Source organism: Zalophus californianus, unplaced genomic scaffold (assembly GCF_009762305.2).
Source record: "Zalophus californianus isolate mZalCal1 unplaced genomic scaffold, mZalCal1.pri.v2 scaffold_38_ctg1, whole genome shotgun sequence".
Taxonomy (NCBI): domain Eukaryota; kingdom Metazoa; phylum Chordata; class Mammalia; order Carnivora; family Otariidae; genus Zalophus; species Zalophus californianus.
The window spans coordinates 34,320-55,849 of NW_023365540.1; the positions used below are offsets into that span (position 1 = coordinate 34,320).

The 21,530-nt window shown below is 54.7% G+C and overlaps 5 protein-coding genes across 5 annotated transcripts; all 5 read left to right on the top strand.

The window, feature by feature from the left end:
• The first annotated feature begins 2,840 nt into the window (after positions 1 to 2,840).
• LOC118356687 (keratin-associated protein 9-2-like) lies at positions 2,841 to 3,392 on the top strand. The gene is made up of 2 exons (XM_035725987.1): positions 2,841 to 2,933; positions 3,030 to 3,392. The coding sequence occupies exons 1-2, from the start codon at positions 2,841 to 2,843 to the stop codon at positions 3,390 to 3,392; spliced, it is 456 nt and encodes a 151-aa protein (XP_035581880.1).
• Positions 3,393 to 6,804: 3,412 nt separating this feature from the next.
• LOC118356688 (keratin-associated protein 9-2-like) lies at positions 6,805 to 7,356 on the top strand. The gene is made up of 2 exons (XM_035725988.1): positions 6,805 to 6,897; positions 6,994 to 7,356. Exons 1-2 carry the CDS (start codon positions 6,805 to 6,807, stop codon positions 7,354 to 7,356), a joined length of 456 nt encoding a protein of 151 aa, XP_035581881.1.
• A 3,412-nt stretch (positions 7,357 to 10,768) lies between these two features.
• Positions 10,769 to 11,320, top strand: LOC118356691 (keratin-associated protein 9-2-like). The gene is made up of 2 exons (XM_035725991.1): positions 10,769 to 10,861; positions 10,958 to 11,320. Exons 1-2 carry the CDS (start codon positions 10,769 to 10,771, stop codon positions 11,318 to 11,320), a joined length of 456 nt encoding a protein of 151 aa, XP_035581884.1.
• Positions 11,321 to 14,732: 3,412 nt separating this feature from the next.
• Positions 14,733 to 15,284, top strand: LOC118356689 (keratin-associated protein 9-2-like). Its single transcript, XM_035725989.1, has 2 exons — positions 14,733 to 14,825; positions 14,922 to 15,284. The coding sequence occupies exons 1-2, from the start codon at positions 14,733 to 14,735 to the stop codon at positions 15,282 to 15,284; spliced, it is 456 nt and encodes a 151-aa protein (XP_035581882.1).
• Positions 15,285 to 18,696: 3,412 nt separating this feature from the next.
• LOC118356690 (keratin-associated protein 9-2-like) lies at positions 18,697 to 19,248 on the top strand. Its single transcript, XM_035725990.1, has 2 exons — positions 18,697 to 18,789; positions 18,886 to 19,248. The coding sequence occupies exons 1-2, from the start codon at positions 18,697 to 18,699 to the stop codon at positions 19,246 to 19,248; spliced, it is 456 nt and encodes a 151-aa protein (XP_035581883.1).
• Positions 19,249 to 21,530: the final 2,282 nt, after the last annotated feature.

The window sequence follows — 21,530 nt, forward strand, 5'->3', positions numbered from 1 at the left end:
TTCCTGTGCTGGTCTTCTAGGGGAGAAGCCCACTACAATTGCTCAGAGTCAGTCCTGCCCCAGTAAATATGCACTTGCCAGGCAAGTGGGAGAGTTGGTGAGAGGGGGAGAGATAGGGTTTGATGTAAGCAGCTCCTACCTCCACTGGGGGCCACGGTGGTGTTCGCTGAAGTCTGACCATGTAGGTAGTGAGGAGAATATGGTGCCACTCCACTCTGTCATCCTTGGACAGGGGATCTCACAGAAAACCGAGGGCTGTCAGCATGCCTGGTGCCACAGCTCTCCTGCATTTTATCTTTGGTGCATGGCTGGGATTCAGAACTCCAAATCTTGAATGATCCTGCACTGCACAGATCCACTCTTTCCTCTGGAGTAGAGCCTCCCCATCGTGCTGTGTCTAGTGTCTTGGACAAAGGGTCCAAGAAAACAGTCCCATTCCTGCACAGTGTGCCAAATCTATGGTATAGCATGTGGAAAAGCATCACCAGGTTATCTGCCCTCTGCACAGGTCTCTGTCCCCTGCTGAGAAAAAGCCATTAGGTGGTGCCTGCAGGGTCTTTTGTCCTTAGAGAGGCAATATAACCTCTTCCAAATGTACTACAGGAAGGGGAGCATTCTTTCCCAGTGGAACCCAGGAGATCCCTACACCAATTTATGCCTTCTCTGGTTAGGCATTCCTTCTCCCCAGGAGCACATGCCAAAGCTCCCACTTTGTGCACGTCCAAAACCTCAGAGTTTGAGCTCTGCACACTGTTTATAAAACACCTGTGATACTCAGTTGCCCTTGCTCCCAATCCGAGGTCCAGAGAGGTTTTCTACTTTTTTCTTTTTTTAAAAGATTTTATTTATTTATTTGAGAGAGGGGGGGGGCATGTGTGGGGTGCAGGGCAGAGGGAACTGGAGAGGGACAAGCAGACTCCCCACTGAGCCCCCACTGAGGGAGCCCAATGTGGGGCTCAGTCCCAGGATCCAGAGATTATGACCTGAGCTGAGGTCAGAGGCTTAACCAACTGAGCCACTCCACTTCCCCAGAGAGGTTTTCTTCTTGTGCAAACCCATTGCTGGACTCTTTCAACCGCTATTTCTCTCCCTTATCTCTCCCCATAGACAGGGCTCCCTACCCTCCATGGCATGATAGATTTTCTCTTCCCCAGTTCATTTCACACACCTGACAGCTGCAATTCTGCCTACATTCAACCAAGAGATCATTCTTCCGTTTTATCTCCTGGGTATTCCAGGGAACAGACCTCAATAGAGCTATGTTTAAGGGGCCAGGAAAGCCTGAATTCTCTGCCATTTAACCCTTCACTGCTAATTCTTCAAGTAATTTCAACATAGGTATCATGGTTCCCATTGCAGGGATGAGGAAATCAAGACAGAGATGGGTAAAGTCATGTCGGACTTTGGTATCTCCCAGAAGCCACTCTGAAGAACAGCATCCAGGCATGCTGTTTCTTTGGGGAGGACCAATACCACTGATTGGAGGATGGGAAAGTGACAGAGGGAAGTACTATGAGTCCACCATGCCACCTTGTGGGTGAAGATTAAACCTGAGAGATATATCAGAAATGATGTAACACACTCGTTGGACTTCTCCTAATTCAGCAATAAAGGATCTGGAAACTTTATAAACCAACTCTCCAGAAACATCCATTGAGCATTTCTGTCAGCGTGGTACCCAAAGCAAGTGATATTCTGCTGTGGCATGAAAACAACCATTAGGTATAGAGATACAGATTTGGTGGGTAGAAATTCTCCTGACCAGAGTAAGATCTGAGATATATGATGGCATATTTAAGGATTCATCTATGGTCTATAATCTTCTCCACTCACCCAACATTTTACTCTTAATAATGATGGACACGCAAAATTTGTATAAGAGGAAGACAGGAGGAAGAACAACAAAGAGAGGAGGAGATGGGACACAGGGAAAGAGGAAGGAAGACGAGGGAGGGAAGGAGGGAGGAAGAGAAAAGAGTATTATGTAGTCAGTGCATTAAGAAACTCACTCTGCTGGTTAACAAGGTGAGGACTAGAGTCACCAACTCCTCCTGGATATTCCAAACTGCCCTAGATATATCATGGAAAGTCCCACATACTGTAAGAGCCCTCATTTCCGGGAGAATGAGGATTGCTGGTCACTCAAAAAGTTTGGTGATTGATACATCCTGGTGTTGGTGTACTACTGCTGTTTCTATCCACCTGCTTGATTCTGCCTTGACATATGTAAGAGATTAAGTCACATATCTTCCACCCAAGTGTCTTTCATTGAACTGGGACATTGAGGTGGGGTAGGGTGCTCCACGAGACCGATGCTGTGGGAGTCTGGAATCAGGCTTTGTGGGGAAACCGACTTGGGCTCAGGCACGATTCCAATTCATCACTATGAACGTATCAACAACAATCACGCCCCTCATCTCGGGGATATTCCTAATCTACATGCAACCTAAGGACCGACGCTGGGGAAGGACCACTAAACTGACTCGCCAACCACTTCCCAGGCCAGGGGGAGGGAGTTACGTCACGTGATGAAATCATTGACACGAGAATGATGCTTCTGATGTGACCACCTTGTTTGCATCAGAAAACGTCTCCATGAGTTATTCTCGATTAAGAAACACGTTAGGCACTTATTTTCGCAAGATTCATTACATTCAGAGAAAAACTTCCTCTTCTTCAATTCCCAAATTATTAGGCAAACGATGTAAACAACAACAAGAAAGTCATGCCCATTGGTCCAAATGTGGGGCTCTAGTGCATAAAAGCCCCACAACAAGAGGACACAACAGAATCTGAGAAACCCACCTCTGAACAGAAGCTCCCCCTCCACCGGTGACACCATGACCGACTCGTGCTGCTGCTCCCCTTGCTGCCAGCCTACGTGCTGCAGGACCACCTGCTGCAGGACCACCTGCTGCCAGCCCAGCTGCTGCGGGTGCGGCGGCGGCTGTGGACAAGGCGGCAGCGGGTCCAGCTGCTGCGGGTCCAGCTGCTGCCAGCCTTCCTGCTGCCCCCCAACTTGCTGTCAGACCACCTGCTGCCGGACCACCTGCTGCCGGCCCAGCTGCTGCGGGTGCGGGGGCGGCTGTGGACAAGGCGGCAGCGGGTCCAGCTGCTGCGGGTCCAGCTGCTGCCAGCCTTGCTGCTGCCGCCCCACTTGCTGTCAGACCACCTGCTGCAGGACCACCTGCTGCCGGCCCAGCTGCTGTGTCTCCAGCTGCTGTCAACCCAGCTGCTGTGGGTCCAGTGGCTGTGGACAAACTTGCTGTGGGTCCAGCTGCTGTCAGCCAGCCTGCTGTACCCCCGTGTACTGCAGGAGAACCTGCTACTTCCCCACCTGCTGCTGCTTGCCTGGATGCCTAGCCCAGGGCTGTGGATCCAGCTGCTGCTAGCCTGGTGGCCAGCCAACCTGCTGCCATGCCACCTGCCGGAGGACCACCTGCTGCCACCCCTGCTGGATGTCCGGCCGCTGCCAGCCTTCCTACCGCTGACTGCCTCACCAAGAACCACCATCTGCACACAGCACTGATTTGCCATTTGGGAAACAAGGACACTGCCAAATGCTACTGAAAGCCAGCATGCAATCGCCAACATTTCTGTTACTCATCTGCCTGTTCAAAAGCTTGTGAATCAGCTTGAGGAAGTGGGGACCACTTTTCCTGATTCTCTTCTTCCTTAGGTCTCGTGAGACCCTGCCAGCTGCATGCCTCCAGATACTACGGAGTCAAGAGGGGTCAAGATCTCTGCTTTGACTCCGGAGTCAAGATCTTCATCCTACCTACCTTTGAGAAATAAATCCTCTTGCTTGATACATATTTTTGCAACGATTAATGTCTGCACAACTATGTTTTCTTTCTCACTGCACTCACAGAAATGCTGGCTTCTTCCTGTCACGATCCTTTTGAATGTCTCCCCAGACACCGGGAATCTCACATGAATTTCCTGGTAAACCCTGTACTCATCTGCATCCCGTATGGTGTTCGTGTCCTTGTACGGCATCTGCGATGCAACGATTTCGGTACAGGTCACATACCACATACAGTATCCTTCTGGGGCCTCATAGACTCCGCACAAATTCATATCTCCATTTGCGGATGAGGAAATCTTGGGACTTCTTGTCACAGAGCTGACAGGGACACACTTGGATGGCGGGCTGCAACTCCTGCCCTTGCTGAAGGGCACTCCCATTCCCATCTGCAGGCCCGTAGGCACCGCCCTGGGCCTGAGCACCAGCAAGAAGTTCCTGTGAGTGTCTTTGAGGACCACGGAAGTCCTACTGTCCTGTGGGGGCAGGCGATATCGGGGACCAGGTGGTAGATACCCGGGCCCTACCACTCAGTGACCCCCAGCCCCATGGGAGGGCAGCGGGCCCTGCCCTTCAGAGCTCTTAGGAACACAGGGACCTTTGCGTTTCCTCGGGGGCCGTCCAGCCCCTCATGCACTCCTCTGCATCACAGAGAGGTGAGCCTGCAGTGGCCTCATGACTGAGGGCCGCAGCTGCTCACGCACGGCCCGTTGGGTCATGGAAGCCCCCTTCTGGTTGGGCCTCGTGGTCCTCAGGACCCACTGGCAGGGTACGGAGGTATCAAGCAGTTTTCTGCCAAACACGTCAGGCTCCCCACCTGCAAGGCGATTTGGCGTCGTGATCAACGTGTTACCAAGAACAGTAAGGAAGGACGACCTTAGGGCCAACAGCCCGTGCACTGGGCGTGTAGGATGACTTGGGAGTCATCCATGGCCTCTGAACCATCTCCGGGAACCAAACAACGTCCAGCGTTTGGGGAAGGAAGTGGGAAGCGTTCCAGGGAAGTCAATGTGCCGCTCTGGGAGCGGAGCTAAGGCGGGAATGGGCGGAGGGCACGGGGAGGCCAAGTGAGGAAGAAGAAAGAGGAAAGAGCATGGGCATTCACAGGACTCACGGTAGCCAGAGGCTGGCGCTTCTGGTCCTGAACTAATGCATGATGCTGCCTCGGCGCTCAGGGATGTGAGTCTGGATTCAGGCTCTGAGAGGAAGAGCAAACGTAGGGCCTGAGTCTCCGCCCGGGAGCGGTGGAGGGACCTCTGATGAGCTAGGAAGGCTCCTGCCCCGGGACACACGTCAACGTTGAAGACCAGCTCCCCGGGAGGCTCTGGACAGCCTGCCAAGACCAAACACGCCTCCTGCCGGTCCTTAGGACCTGGGGCTTTGCCTGATGAGGAGGCAACCCAGACACGACCTGGGTTGCTTCCTACTTGCTAAGGATTGGCCCAATGCTTCGCGTACATTTTCTTGAATTCGTGAGGTAATTTTCAACACAGCCATCAAGCTTCCCATTGCAGGGATGAGGAAATCAAGACTGAGACGCGTAAAGTCATGTCGGAGTTTGGTATCTCCCAGCAGCTACTCCGAAGAACAGCATCCAGGCATGCTGTTTCTCCGGCGAGGGCCGATCCCACGGGCTGGAGCGTGCGAAAGTGACACGGGGAAGAGGCACAAGGAGTCCAGCGTGCCAGCTTGCAAGTGAAGCTTAAGCCTGAGAGATATATCAGAAATGATGTAACACACTCATTGGGCTTCTCCTAATTCGGCAACAAGGGATCTGGAGTCTTTATAAACCAACTCTCCAGAAGCATCGGTTGAGCGTTTCTGTCAGCGTGTCACGCACCAGGCAGCGTGACATTCTGCTGTGGCATGAAAACAGCCGTTAGGCATAGAGATGCCGATGTGGTGGGTAGAAACACAGGAAGGTCTGAGATAAATGGCTGGCCTTTTTCAGGCATCATCTACGGCCTACGGTCTTCTCCACTCAGACCCAACATCTTCTTCTTAATGATGGTGGACGGGCACCACTGGTACAAGAGGAAGGCAGAGGAGGAAGAAGAAGGAAGAGAGGAGGAGACGGGAGGCGGGGAGACAGGAAGGTAGACGGAGGGAGGGAAGGAGGGAGGAAGAGAAAACAGTAACTGTGTAGTCAGTGCATTAAGTAACTCACTCTGCTGGTTAACAAGGTGAGGACTAGAGTCACCAACTCCTCCTGGATTTCCCAAACTGCCCCAGTTACATCACGGAAAGTCCCCCATCCTCTCAAAGCCCTCATCTCTGGGTGAATCAGGACGGCTGGTCACTCAGGAAGTTCGGTGCCTGACGCTTGCCTGGTCTTGGTGTGCCGCTGCTGTTTCTATCCACCTGCTTGATTCTGCCTCGACACATGGAAGAGATGAAGTCACATATCTTCCACCCAAGTGTCTTTGATTGAACTGGGACATTGAGGTGGGGTAGGGTGCTCCACGAGACCGATGCTGTGGGAGTCTGGAATCAGGCTTTGTGGGGAAACCGACTTGGGCTCAGGCACGATTCCAATTCATCACTATGAACGTATCAACAACAATCACGCCCCTCATCTCGGGGATATTCCTAATCTACATGCAACCTAAGGACCGACGCTGGGGAAGGACCACTAAACTGACTCGCCAACCACTTCCCAGGCCAGGGGGAGGGAGTTACGTCACGTGATGAAATCATTGACACGAGAATGATGCTTCTGATGTGACCACCTTGTTTGCATCAGAAAACGTCTCCATGAGTTATTCTCAATTAAGAAACACGTTAGGCACTTATTTTCGCAAGATTCATTACATTCAGAGAAAAACTTCCTCTTCTTCAATTCCCAAATTATTAGGCAAACGATGTAAACAACAACAAGAAAGTCATGCCCATTGGTCCAAATGTGGGGCTCTAGTGCATAAAAGCCCCACAACAAGAGGACACAACAGAATCTGAGAAACCCACCTCTGAACAGAAGCTCCCCCTCCACCGGTGACACCATGACCGACTCGTGCTGCTGCTCCCCTTGCTGCCAGCCTACGTGCTGCAGGACCACCTGCTGCAGGACCACCTGCTGCCAGCCCAGCTGCTGCGGGTGCGGCGGCGGCTGTGGACAAGGCGGCAGCGGGTCCAGCTGCTGCGGGTCCAGCTGCTGCCAGCCTTGCTGCTGCCCCCCAACTTGCTGTCAGACCACCTGCTGCCGGACCACCTGCTGCCGGCCCAGCTGCTGCGGGTGCGGGGGCGGCTGTGGACAAGGCGGCAGCGGGTCCAGCTGCTGCGGGTCCAGCTGCTGCCAGCCTTGCTGCTGCCGCCCCACTTGCTGTCAGACCACCTGCTGCAGGACCACCTGCTGCCGGCCCAGCTGCTGTGTCTCCAGCTGCTGTCAACCCAGCTGCTGTGGGTCCAGTGGCTGTGGACAAACTTGCTGTGGGTCCAGCTGCTGTCAGCCAGCCTGCTGTACCCCCGTGTACTGCAGGAGAACCTGCTACTTCCCCACCTGCTGCTGCTTGCCTGGATGCCTAGCCCAGGGCTGTGGATCCAGCTGCTGCTAGCCTGGTGGCCAGCCAAACTGCTGCCATGCCACCTGCCGGAGGACCACCTGCTGCCACCCCTGCTGGATGTCCGGCCGCTGCCAGCCTTCCTACCGCTGACTGCCTCACCAAGAACCACCATCTGCACACAGCACTGATTTGCCATTTGGGAAACAAGGACACTGCCAAATGCTACTGAAAGCCAGCATGCAATCGCCAACATTTCTGTTACTCATCTGCCTGTTCAAAAGCTTGTGAATCAGCTTGAGGAAGTGGGGACCACTTTTCCTGATTCTCTTCTTCCTTAGGTCTCGTGAGACCCTGCCAGCTGCATGCCTCCAGATACTACGGAGTCAAGAGGGGTCAAGATCTCTGCTTTGACTCCGGAGTCAAGATCTTCATCCTACCTACCTTTGAGAAATAAATCCTCTTGCTTGATACATATTTTTGCAACGATTAATGTCTGCACAACTATGTTTTCTTTCTCACTGCACTCACAGAAATGCTGGCTTCTTCCTGTCACGATCCTTTTGAATGTCTCCCCAGACACCGGGAATCTCACATGAATTTCCTGGTAAACCCTGTACTCATCTGCATCCCGTATGGTGTTCGTGTCCTTGTACGGCATCCTGCGATGCAACGATTTCGGTACAGGTCACATACCACATACAGTATCCTTCTGGGGCCTCATAGACTCCGCACAAATTCATATCTCCATTTGCGGATGAGGAAATCTTGGGACTTCTTGTCACAGAGCTGACAGGGACACACTTGGATGGCGGGCTGCAACTCCTGCCCTTGCTGAAGGGCACTCCCATTCCCATCTGCAGGCCCGTAGGCACCGCCCTGGGCCTGAGCACCAGCAAGAAGTTCCTGTGAGTGTCTTTGAGGACCACGGAAGTCCCACTGTCCTGTGGGGGCAGGCGATATCGGGGACCAGGTGGTAGATACCCGGGTCCTACCACTCAGTGACCCCCAGCCCCATGGGAGGGCAGCGGGCCCTGCCCTTCAGAGCTCTTAGGAACACAGGGACCTTTGCGTTTCCTCGGGGGCCGTCCAGCCCCTCATGCACTCCTCTGCATCACAGAGAGGTGAGCCTGCAGTGGCCTCATGACTGAGGGCCGCAGCTGCTCACGCACGGCCCGTTGGGGCATGGAAGACCCTTCTGGTTGGGCCTCGTGGTCCTCAGGACCCACTGGCAGGGTACGGAGGTATCAAGCAGTTTTCTGCCAAACACGTCAGGCTCCCCACCTGCAAGGCGATTTGGCGTCGTGATCAACGTGTTACCAAGAACAGTAAGGAAGGACGACCTTAGGGCCAACAGCCCGTGCACTGGGCGTGTAGGATGACTTGGGAGTCATCCATGGCCTCTGAACCATCTCCGGGAACCAAACAACGTCCAGCGTTTGGGGAAGGAAGTGGGAAGCGTTCCAGGGAAGTCAATGTGCCGCTCTGGGAGCGGAGCTAAGGCGGGAATGGGCGGAGGGCACGGGGAGGCCAAGTGAGGAAGAAGAAAGAGGAAAGAGCATGGGCATTCACAGGACTCACGGTAGCCAGAGGCTGGCGCTTCTGGTCCTGAACTAATGCATGATGCTGCCTCGGCGCTCAGGGATGTGAGTCTGGATTCAGGCTCTGAGAGGAAGAGCAAACGTAGGGCCTGAGTCTCCGCCCGGGAGCGGTGGAGGGACCTCTGATGAGCTAGGAAGGCTCCTGCCCCGGGACACACGTCAACGTTGAAGACCAGCTCCCCGGGAGGCTCTGGACAGCCTGCCAAGACCAAACACGCCTCCTGCCGGTCCTTAGGACCTGGGGCTTTGCCTGATGAGGAGGCAACCCAGACACGACCTGGGTTGCTTCCTACTTGCTAAGGATTGGCCCAATGCTTCGCGTACATTTTCTTGAATTCGTGAGGTAATTTTCAACACAGCCATCAAGCTTCCCATTGCAGGGATGAGGAAATCAAGACTGAGACGCGTAAAGTCATGTCGGAGTTTGGTATCTCCCAGCAGCTACTCCGAAGAACAGCATCCAGGCATGCTGTTTCTCCGGCGAGGGCCGATCCCACGGGCTGGAGCGTGCGAAAGTGACACGGGGAAGAGGCACAAGGAGTCCAGCGTGCCAGCTTGCAAGTGAAGCTTAAGCCTGAGAGATATATCAGAAATGATGTAACACACTCATTGGGCTTCTCCTAATTCGGCAACAAGGGATCTGGAGTCTTTATAAACCAACTCTCCAGAAGCATCGGTTGAGCGTTTCTGTCAGCGTGTCACGCACCAGGCAGCGTGACATTCTGCTGTGGCATGAAAACAGCCGTTAGGCATAGAGATGCCGATGTGGTGGGTAGAAACACAGGAAGGTCTGAGATAAATGGCTGGCCTTTTTCAGGCATCATCTACGGCCTACGGTCTTCTCCACTCAGACCCAACATCTTCTTCTTAATGATGGTGGACGGGCACCACTGGTACAAGAGGAAGGCAGAGGAGGAAGAAGAAGGAAGAGAGGAGGAGACGGGAGGCGGGGAGACAGGAAGGTAGACGGAGGGAGGGAAGGAGGGAGGAAGAGAAAACAGTAACTGTGTAGTCAGTGCATTAAGTAACTCACTCTGCTGGTTAACAAGGTGAGGACTAGAGTCACCAACTCCTCCTGGATTTCCCAAACTGCCCCAGTTACATCACGGAAAGTCCCCCATCCTCTCAAAGCCCTCATCTCTGGGTGAATCAGGACGGCTGGTCACTCAGGAAGTTCGGTGCCTGACGCTTGCCTGGTCTTGGTGTGCCGCTGCTGTTTCTATCCACCTGCTTGATTCTGCCTCGACACATGGAAGAGATGAAGTCACATATCTTCCACCCAAGTGTCTTTGATTGAACTGGGACATTGAGGTGGGGTAGGGTGCTCCACGAGACCGATGCTGTGGGAGTCTGGAATCAGGCTTTGTGGGGAAACCGACTTGGGCTCAGGCACGATTCCAATTCATCACTATGAACGTATCAACAACAATCACGCCCCTCATCTCGGGGATATTCCTAATCTACATGCAACCTAAGGACCGACGCTGGGGAAGGACCACTAAACTGACTCGCCAACCACTTCCCAGGCCAGGGGGAGGGAGTTACGTCACGTGATGAAATCATTGACACGAGAATGATGCTTCTGATGTGACCACCTTGTTTGCATCAGAAAACGTCTCCATGAGTTATTCTCAATTAAGAAACACGTTAGGCACTTATTTTCGCAAGATTCATTACATTCAGAGAAAAACTTCCTCTTCTTCAATTCCCAAATTATTAGGCAAACGATGTAAACAACAACAAGAAAGTCATGCCCATTGGTCCAAATGTGGGGCTCTAGTGCATAAAAGCCCCACAACAAGAGGACACAACAGAATCTGAGAAACCCACCTCTGAACAGAAGCTCCCCCTCCACCGGTGACACCATGACCGACTCGTGCTGCTGCTCCCCTTGCTGCCAGCCTACGTGCTGCAGGACCACCTGCTGCAGGACCACCTGCTGCCAGCCCAGCTGCTGCGGGTGCGGCGGCGGCTGTGGACAAGGCGGCAGCGGGTCCAGCTGCTGCGGGTCCAGCTGCTGCCAGCCTTGCTGCTGCCCCCCAACTTGCTGTCAGACCACCTGCTGCCGGACCACCTGCTGCCGGCCCAGCTGCTGCGGGTGCGGGGGCGGCTGTGGACAAGGCGGCAGCGGGTCCAGCTGCTGCGGGTCCAGCTGCTGCCAGCCTTGCTGCTGCCGCCCCACTTGCTGTCAGACCACCTGCTGCAGGACCACCTGCTGCCGGCCCAGCTGCTGTGTCTCCAGCTGCTGTCAACCCAGCTGCTGTGGGTCCAGTGGCTGTGGACAAACTTGCTGTGGGTCCAGCTGCTGTCAGCCAGCCTGCTGTACCCCCGTGTACTGCAGGAGAACCTGCTACTTCCCCACCTGCTGCTGCTTGCCTGGATGCCTAGCCCAGGGCTGTGGATCCAGCTGCTGCTAGCCTGGTGGCCAGCCAAACTGCTGCCATGCCACCTGCCGGAGGACCACCTGCTGCCACCCCTGCTGGATGTCCGGCCGCTGCCAGCCTTCCTACCGCTGACTGCCTCACCAAGAACCACCATCTGCACACAGCACTGATTTGCCATTTGGGAAACAAGGACACTGCCAAATGCTACTGAAAGCCAGCATGCAATCGCCAACATTTCTGTTACTCATCTGCCTGTTCAAAAGCTTGTGAATCAGCTTGAGGAAGTGGGGACCACTTTTCCTGATTCTCTTCTTCCTTAGGTCTCGTGAGACCCTGCCAGCTGCATGCCTCCAGATACTACGGAGTCAAGAGGGGTCAAGATCTCTGCTTTGACTCCGGAGTCAAGATCTTCATCCTACCTACCTTTGAGAAATAAATCCTCTTGCTTGATACATATTTTTGCAACGATTAATGTCTGCACAACTATGTTTTCTTTCTCACTGCACTCACAGAAATGCTGGCTTCTTCCTGTCACGATCCTTTTGAATGTCTCCCCAGACACCGGGAATCTCACATGAATTTCCTGGTAAACCCTGTACTCATCTGCATCCCGTATGGTGTTCGTGTCCTTGTACGGCATCTGCGATGCAACGATTTCGGTACAGGTCACATACCACATACAGTATCCTTCTGGGGCCTCATAGACTCCGCACAAATTCATATCTCCATTTGCGGATGAGGAAATCTTGGGACTTCTTGTCACAGAGCTGACAGGGACACACTTGGATGGCGGGCTGCAACTCCTGCCCTTGCTGAAGGGCACTCCCATTCCCATCTGCAGGCCCGTAGGCACCGCCCTGGGCCTGAGCACCAGCAAGAAGTTCCTGTGAGTGTCTTTGAGGACCACGGAAGTCCCACTGTCCTGTGGGGGCAGGCGATATCGGGGACCAGGTGGTAGATACCCGGGCCCTACCACTCAGTGACCCCCAGCCCCATGGGAGGGCAGCGGGCCCTGCCCTTCAGAGCTCTTAGGAACACAGGGACCTTTGCGTTTCCTCGGGGGCCGTCCAGCCCCTCATGCACTCCTCTGCATCACAGAGAGGTGAGCCTGCAGTGGCCTCATGACTGAGGGCCGCAGCTGCTCACGCACGGCCCGTTGGGTCATGGAAGCCCCCTTCTGGTTGGGCCTCGTGGTCCTCAGGACCCACTGGCAGGGTACGGAGGTATCAAGCAGTTTTCTGCCAAACACGTCAGGCTCCCCACCTGCAAGGCGATTTGGCGTCGTGATCAACGTGTTACCAAGAACAGTAAGGAAGGACGACCTTAGGGCCAACAGCCCGTGCACTGGGCGTGTAGGATGACTTGGGAGTCATCCATGGCCTCTGAACCATCTCCGGGAACCAAACAACGTCCAGCGTTTGGGGAAGGAAGTGGGAAGCGTTCCAGGGAAGTCAATGTGCCGCTCTGGGAGCGGAGCTAAGGCGGGAATGGGCGGAGGGCACGGGGAGGCCAAGTGAGGAAGAAGAAAGAGGAAAGAGCATGGGCATTCACAGGACTCACGGTAGCCAGAGGCTGGCGCTTCTGGTCCTGAACTAATGCATGATGCTGCCTCGGCGCTCAGGGATGTGAGTCTGGATTCAGGCTCTGAGAGGAAGAGCAAACGTAGGGCCTGAGTCTCCGCCCGGGAGCGGTGGAGGGACCTCTGATGAGCTAGGAAGGCTCCTGCCCCGGGACACACGTCAACGTTGAAGACCAGCTCCCCGGGAGGCTCTGGACAGCCTGCCAAGACCAAACACGCCTCCTGCCGGTCCTTAGGACCTGGGGCTTTGCCTGATGAGGAGGCAACCCAGACACGACCTGGGTTGCTTCCTACTTGCTAAGGATTGGCCCAATGCTTCGCGTACATTTTCTTGAATTCGTGAGGTAATTTTCAACACAGCCATCAAGCTTCCCATTGCAGGGATGAGGAAATCAAGACTGAGACGCGTAAAGTCATGTCGGAGTTTGGTATCTCCCAGCAGCTACTCCGAAGAACAGCATCCAGGCATGCTGTTTCTCCGGCGAGGGCCGATCCCACGGGCTGGAGCGTGCGAAAGTGACACGGGGAAGAGGCACAAGGAGTCCAGCGTGCCAGCTTGCAAGTGAAGCTTAAGCCTGAGAGATATATCAGAAATGATGTAACACACTCATTGGGCTTCTCCTAATTCGGCAACAAGGGATCTGGAGTCTTTATAAACCAACTCTCCAGAAGCATCGGTTGAGCGTTTCTGTCAGCGTGTCACGCACCAGGCAGCGTGACATTCTGCTGTGGCATGAAAACAGCCGTTAGGCATAGAGATGCCGATGTGGTGGGTAGAAACACAGGAAGGTCTGAGATAAATGGCTGGCCTTTTTCAGGCATCATCTACGGCCTACGGTCTTCTCCACTCAGACCCAACATCTTCTTCTTAATGATGGTGGACGGGCACCACTGGTACAAGAGGAAGGCAGAGGAGGAAGAAGAAGGAAGAGAGGAGGAGACGGGAGGCGGGGAGACAGGAAGGTAGACGGAGGGAGGGAAGGAGGGAGGAAGAGAAAACAGTAACTGTGTAGTCAGTGCATTAAGTAACTCACTCTGCTGGTTAACAAGGTGAGGACTAGAGTCACCAACTCCTCCTGGATTTCCCAAACTGCCCCAGTTACATCACGGAAAGTCCCCCATCCTCTCAAAGCCCTCATCTCTGGGTGAATCAGGACGGCTGGTCACTCAGGAAGTTCGGTGCCTGACGCTTGCCTGGTCTTGGTGTGCCGCTGCTGTTTCTATCCACCTGCTTGATTCTGCCTCGACACATGGAAGAGATGAAGTCACATATCTTCCACCCAAGTGTCTTTGATTGAACTGGGACATTGAGGTGGGGTAGGGTGCTCCACGAGACCGATGCTGTGGGAGTCTGGAATCAGGCTTTGTGGGGAAACCGACTTGGGCTCAGGCACGATTCCAATTCATCACTATGAACGTATCAACAACAATCACGCCCCTCATCTCGGGGATATTCCTAATCTACATGCAACCTAAGGACCGACGCTGGGGAAGGACCACTAAACTGACTCGCCAACCACTTCCCAGGCCAGGGGGAGGGAGTTACGTCACGTGATGAAATCATTGACACGAGAATGATGCTTCTGATGTGACCACCTTGTTTGCATCAGAAAACGTCTCCATGAGTTATTCTCAATTAAGAAACACGTTAGGCACTTATTTTCGCAAGATTCATTACATTCAGAGAAAAACTTCCTCTTCTTCAATTCCCAAATTATTAGGCAAACGATGTAAACAACAACAAGAAAGTCATGCCCATTGGTCCAAATGTGGGGCTCTAGTGCATAAAAGCCCCACAACAAGAGGACACAACAGAATCTGAGAAACCCACCTCTGAACAGAAGCTCCCCCTCCACCGGTGACACCATGACCGACTCGTGCTGCTGCTCCCCTTGCTGCCAGCCTACGTGCTGCAGGACCACCTGCTGCAGGACCACCTGCTGCCAGCCCAGCTGCTGCGGGTGCGGCGGCGGCTGTGGACAAGGCGGCAGCGGGTCCAGCTGCTGCGGGTCCAGCTGCTGCCAGCCTTGCTGCTGCCCCCCAACTTGCTGTCAGACCACCTGCTGCCGGACCACCTGCTGCCGGCCCAGCTGCTGCGGGTGCGGGGGCGGCTGTGGACAAGGCGGCAGCGGGTCCAGCTGCTGCGGGTCCAGCTGCTGCCAGCCTTGCTGCTGCCGCCCCACTTGCTGTCAGACCACCTGCTGCAGGACCACCTGCTGCCGGCCCAGCTGCTGTGTCTCCAGCTGCTGTCAACCCAGCTGCTGTGGGTCCAGTGGCTGTGGACAAACTTGCTGTGGGTCCAGCTGCTGTCAGCCAGCCTGCTGTACCCCCGTGTACTGCAGGAGAACCTGCTACTTCCCCACCTGCTGCTGCTTGCCTGGATGCCTAGCCCAGGGCTGTGGATCCAGCTGCTGCTAGCCTGGTGGCCAGCCAAACTGCTGCCATGCCACCTGCCGGAGGACCACCTGCTGCCACCCCTGCTGGATGTCCGGCCGCTGCCAGCCTTCCTACCGCTGACTGCCTCACCAAGAACCACCATCTGCACACAGCACTGATTTGCCATTTGGGAAACAAGGACACTGCCAAATGCTACTGAAAGCCAGCATGCAATCGCCAACATTTCTGTTACTCATCTGCCTGTTCAAAAGCTTGTGAATCAGCTTGAGGAAGTGGGGACCACTTTTCCTGATTCTCTTCTTCCTTAGGTCTCGTGAGACCCTGCCAGCTGCATGCCTCCAGATACTACGGAGTCAAGAGGGGTCAAGATCTCTGCTTTGACTCCGGAGTCAAGATCTTCATCCTACCTACCTTTGAGAAATAAATCCTCTTGCTTGATACATATTTTTGCAACGATTAATGTCTGCACAACTATGTTTTCTTTCTCACTGCACTCACAGAAATGCTGGCTTCTTCCTGTCACGATCCTTTTGAATGTCTCCCCAGACACCGGGAATCTCACATGAATTTCCTGGTAAACCCTGTACTCATCTGCATCCCGTATGGTGTTCGTGTCCTTGTACGGCATCCGCGATGCAACGATTTCGGTACAGGTCACATACCACATACAGTATCCTTCTGGGGCCTCATAGACTCCGCACAAATTCATATCTCCATTTGCGGATGAGGAAATCTTGGGACTTCTTGTCACAGAGCTGACAGGGACACACTTGGATGGCGGGCTGCAACTCCTGCCCTTGCTGAAGGGCACTCCCATTCCCATCTGCAGGCCCGTAGGCACCGCCCTGGGCCTGAGCACCAGCAAGAAGTTCCTGTGAGTGTCTTTGAGGACCACGGAAGTCCCACTGTCCTGTGGGGGCAGGCGATATCGGGGACCAGGTGGTAGATACCCGGGCCCTACCACTCAGTGACCCCCAGCCCCATGGGAGGGCAGCGGGCCCTGCCCTTCAGAGCTCTTAGGAACACAGGGACCTTTGCGTTTCCTCGGGGGCCGTCCAGCCCCTCATGCACTCCTCTGCATCACAGAGAGGTGAGCCTGCAGTGGCCTCATGACTGAGGGCCGCAGCTGCTCACGCACGGCCCGTTGGGTCATGGAAGCCCCCTTCTGGTTGGGCCTCGTGGTCCTCAGGACCCACTGGCAGGGTACGGAGGTATCAAGCAGTTTTCTGCCAAACACGTCAGGCTCCCCACCTGCAAGGCGATTTGGCGTCGTGATCAACGTGTTACCAAGAACAGTAAGGAAGGACGACCTTAGGGCCAACAGCCCGTGCACTGGGCGTGTAGGATGACTTGGGAGTCATCCATGGCCTCTGAACCATCTCCGGGAACCAAACAACGTCCAGCGTTTGGGGAAGGAAGTGGGAAGCGTTCCAGGGAAGTCAATGTGCCGCTCTGGGAGCGGAGCTAAGGCGGGAATGGGCGGAGGGCACGGGGAGGCCAAGTGAGGAAGAAGAAAGAGGAAAGAGCATGGGCATTCACAGGACTCACGGTAGCCAGAGGCTGGCGCTTCTGGTCCTGAACTAATGCATGATGCTGCCTCGGCGCTCAGGGATGTGAGTCTGGATTCAGGCTCTGAGAGGAAGAGCAAACGTAGGGCCTGAGTCTCCGCCCGGGAGCGGTGGAGGGACCTCTGATGAGCTAGGAAGGCTCCTGCCCCGGGACACACGTCAACGTTGAAGACCAGCTCCCCGGGAGGCTCTGGACAGCCTGCCAAGACCAAACACGCCTCCTGCCGGTCCTTAGGACCTGGGGCTTTGCCTGATGAGGAGGCAACCCAGACACGACCTGGGTTGCTTCCTACTTGCTAAGGATTGGCCCAATGCTTCGCGTACATTTTCTTGAATTCGTGAGGTAATTTTCAACACAGCCATCAAGCTTCCCATTGCAGGGATGAGGAAATCAAGACTGAGACGCGTAAAGTCATGTCGGAGTTTGGTATCTCCCAGCAGCTACTCCGAAGAACAGCATCCAGGCATGCTGTTTCTCCGGCGAGGGCCGATCCCACGGGCTGGAGCGTGCGAAAGTGACACGGGGAAGAGGCACAAGGAGTCCAGCGTGCCAGCTTGCAAGTGAAGCTTAAGCCTGAGAGATATATCAGAAATGATGTAACACACTCATTGGGCTTCTCCTAATTCGGCAACAAGGGATCTGGAGTCTTTATAAACCAACTCTCCAGAAGCATCGGTTGAGCGTTTCTGTCAGCGTGTCACGCACCAGGCAGCGTGACATTCTGCTGTGGCATGAAAACAGCCGTTAGGCATAGAGATGCCGATGTGGTGGGTAGAAACACAGGAAGGTCTGAGATAAATGGCTGGCCTTTTTCAGGCATCATCTACGGCCTACGGTCTTCTCCACTCAGACCCAACATCTTCTTCTTAATGATGGTGGACGGGCACCACTGGTACAAGAGGAAGGCAGAGGAGGAAGAAGAAGGAAGAGAGGAGGAGACGGGAGGCGGGGAGACAGGAAGGTAGACGGAGGGAGGGAAGGAGGGAGGAAGAGAAAACAGTAACTGTGTAGTCAGTGCATTAAGTAACTCACTCTGCTGGTTAACAAGGTGAGGACTAGAGTCACCAACTCCTCCTGGATTTCCCAAACTGCCCCAGTTACATCACGGAAAGTCCCCCATCCTCTCAAAGCCCTCATCTCTGGGTGAATCAGGACGGCTGGTCACTCAGGAAGTTCGGTGCCTGACGCTTGCCTGGTCTTGGTGTGCCGCTGCTGTTTCTATCCACCTGCTTGATTCTGCCTCGACACATGGAAGAGATGAAGTCACATATCTTCCACCCAAGTGTCTTTGATTGAACTGGGACATTGAGGTGGGGTAGGGTGCTCCACGAGACCGATGCTGTGGGAGTCTGGAATCAGGCTTTGTGGGGAAACCGACTTGGGCTCAGGCACGATTCCAATTCATCACTATGAACGTATCAACAACAATCACGCCCCTCATCTCGGGGATATTCCTAATCTACATGCAACCTAAGGACCGACGCTGGGGAAGGACCACTAAACTGACTCGCCAACCACTTCCCAGGCCAGGGGGAGGGAGTTACGTCACGTGATGAAATCATTGACACGAGAATGATGCTTCTGATGTGACCACCTTGTTTGCATCAGAAAACGTCTCCATGAGTTATTCTCAATTAAGAAACACGTTAGGCACTTATTTTCGCAAGATTCATTACATTCAGAGAAAAACTTCCTCTTCTTCAATTCCCAAATTATTAGGCAAACGATGTAAACAACAACAAGAAAGTCATGCCCATTGGTCCAAATGTGGGGCTCTAGTGCATAAAAGCCCCACAACAAGAGGACACAACAGAATCTGAGAAACCCACCTCTGAACAGAAGCTCCCCCTCCACCGGTGACACCATGACCGACTCGTGCTGCTGCTCCCCTTGCTGCCAGCCTACGTGCTGCAGGACCACCTGCTGCAGGACCACCTGCTGCCAGCCCAGCTGCTGCGGGTGCGGCGGCGGCTGTGGACAAGGCGGCAGCGGGTCCAGCTGCTGCGGGTCCAGCTGCTGCCAGCCTTGCTGCTGCCCCCCAACTTGCTGTCAGACCACCTGCTGCCGGACCACCTGCTGCCGGCCCAGCTGCTGCGGGTGCGGGGGCGGCTGTGGACAAGGCGGCAGCGGGTCCAGCTGCTGCGGGTCCAGCTGCTGCCAGCCTTGCTGCTGCCGCCCCACTTGCTGTCAGACCACCTGCTGCAGGACCACCTGCTGCCGGCCCAGCTGCTGTGTCTCCAGCTGCTGTCAACCCAGCTGCTGTGGGTCCAGTGGCTGTGGACAAACTTGCTGTGGGTCCAGCTGCTGTCAGCCAGCCTGCTGTACCCCCGTGTACTGCAGGAGAACCTGCTACTTCCCCACCTGCTGCTGCTTGCCTGGATGCCTAGCCCAGGGCTGTGGATCCAGCTGCTGCTAGCCTGGTGGCCAGCCAAACTGCTGCCATGCCACCTGCCGGAGGACCACCTGCTGCCACCCCTGCTGGATGTCCGGCCGCTGCCAGCCTTCCTACCGCTGACTGCCTCACCAAGAACCACCATCTGCACACAGCACTGATTTGCCATTTGGGAAACAAGGACACTGCCAAATGCTACTGAAAGCCAGCATGCAATCGCCAACATTTCTGTTACTCATCTGCCTGTTCAAAAGCTTGTGAATCAGCTTGAGGAAGTGGGGACCACTTTTCCTGATTCTCTTCTTCCTTAGGTCTCGTGAGACCCTGCCAGCTGCATGCCTCCAGATACTACGGAGTCAAGAGGGGTCAAGATCTCTGCTTTGACTCCGGAGTCAAGATCTTCATCCTACCTACCTTTGAGAAATAAATCCTCTTGCTTGATACATATTTTTGCAACGATTAATGTCTGCACAACTATGTTTTCTTTCTCACTGCACTCACAGAAATGCTGGCTTCTTCCTGTCACGATCCTTTTGAATGTCTCCCCAGACACCGGGAATCTCACATGAATTTCCTGGTAAACCCTGTACTCATCTGCATCCCGTATGGTGTTCGTGTCCTTGTACGGCATCCGCGATGCAACGATTTCGGTACAGGTCACATACCACATACAGTATCCTTCTGGGGCCTCATAGACTCCGCACAAATTCATATCTCCATTTGCGGATGAGGAAATCTTGGGACTTCTTGTCACAGAGCTGACAGGGACACACTTGGATGGCGGGCTGCAACTCCTGCCCTTGCTGAAGGGCACTCCCATTCCCATCTGCAGGCCCGTAGGCACCGCCCTGGGCCTGAGCACCAGCAAGAAGTTCCTGTGAGTGTCTTTGAGGACCACGGAAGTCCCACTGTCCTGTGGGGGCAGGCGATATCGGGGACCAGGTGGTAGATACCCGGGCCCTACCACTCAGTGACCCCCAGCCCCATGGGAGGGCAGCGGGCCCTGCCCTTCAGAGCTCTTAGGAACACAGGGACCTTTGCGTTTCCTCGGGGGCCGTCCAGCCCCTCATGCACTCCTCTGCATCACAGAGAGGTGAGCCTGCAGTGGCCTCATGACTGAGGGCCGCAGCTGCTCACGCACGGCCCGTTGGGTCATGGAAGCCCCCTTCTGGTTGGGCCTCGTGGTCCTCAGGACCCACTGGCAGGGTACGGAGGTATCAAGCAGTTTTCTGCCAAACACGTCAGGCTCCCCACCTGCAAGGCGATTTGGCGTCGTGATCAACGTGTTACCAAGAACAGTAAGGAAGGACGACCTTAGGGCCAACAGCCCGTGCACTGGGCGTGTAGGATGACTTGGGAGTCATCCATGGCCTCTGAACCATCTCCGGGAACCAAACAACGTCCAGCGTTTGGGGAAGGAAGTGGGAAGCGTTCCAGGGAAGTCAATGTGCCGCTCTGGGAGCGGAGCTAAGGCGGGAATGGGCGGAGGGCACGGGGAGGCCAAGTGAGGAAGAAGAAAGAGGAAAGAGCATGGGCATTCACAGGACTCACGGTAGCCAGAGGCTGGCGCTTCTGGTCCTGAACTAATGCATGATGCTGCCTCGGCGCTCAGGGATGTGAGTCTGGATTCAGGCTCTGAGAGGAAGAGCAAACGTAGGGCCTGAGTCTCCGCCCGGGAGCGGTGGAGGGACCTCTGATGAGCTAGGAAGGCTCCTGCCCCGGGACACACGTCAACGTTGAAGACCAGCTCCCCGGGAGGCTCTGGACAGCCTGCCAAGACCAAACACGCCTCCTGCCGGTCCTTAGGACCTGGGGCTTTGCCTGATGAGGAGGCAACCCAGACACGACCTGGGTTGCTTCCTACTTGCTAAGGATTGGCCCAATGCTTCGCGTACATTTTCTTGAATTCGTGAGGTAATTTTCAACACAGCCATCAAGCTTCCCATTGCAGGGATGAGGAAATCAAGACTGAGACGCGTAAAGTCATGTCGGAGTTTGGTATCTCCCAGCAGCTACTCCGAAGAACAGCATCCAGGCATGCTGTTTCTCCGGCGAGGGCCGATCCCACGGGCTGGAGCGTGCGAAAGTGACACGGGGAAGAGGCACAAGGAGTCCAGCGTGCCAGCTTGCAAGTGAAGCTTAAGCCTGAGAGATATATCAGAAATGATGTAACACACTCATTGGGCTTCTCCTAATTCGGCAACAAGGGATCTGGAGTCTTTATAAACCAACTCTCCAGAAGCATCGGTTGAGCGTTTCTGTCAGCGTGTCACGCACCAGGCAGCGTGACATTCTGCTGTGGCATG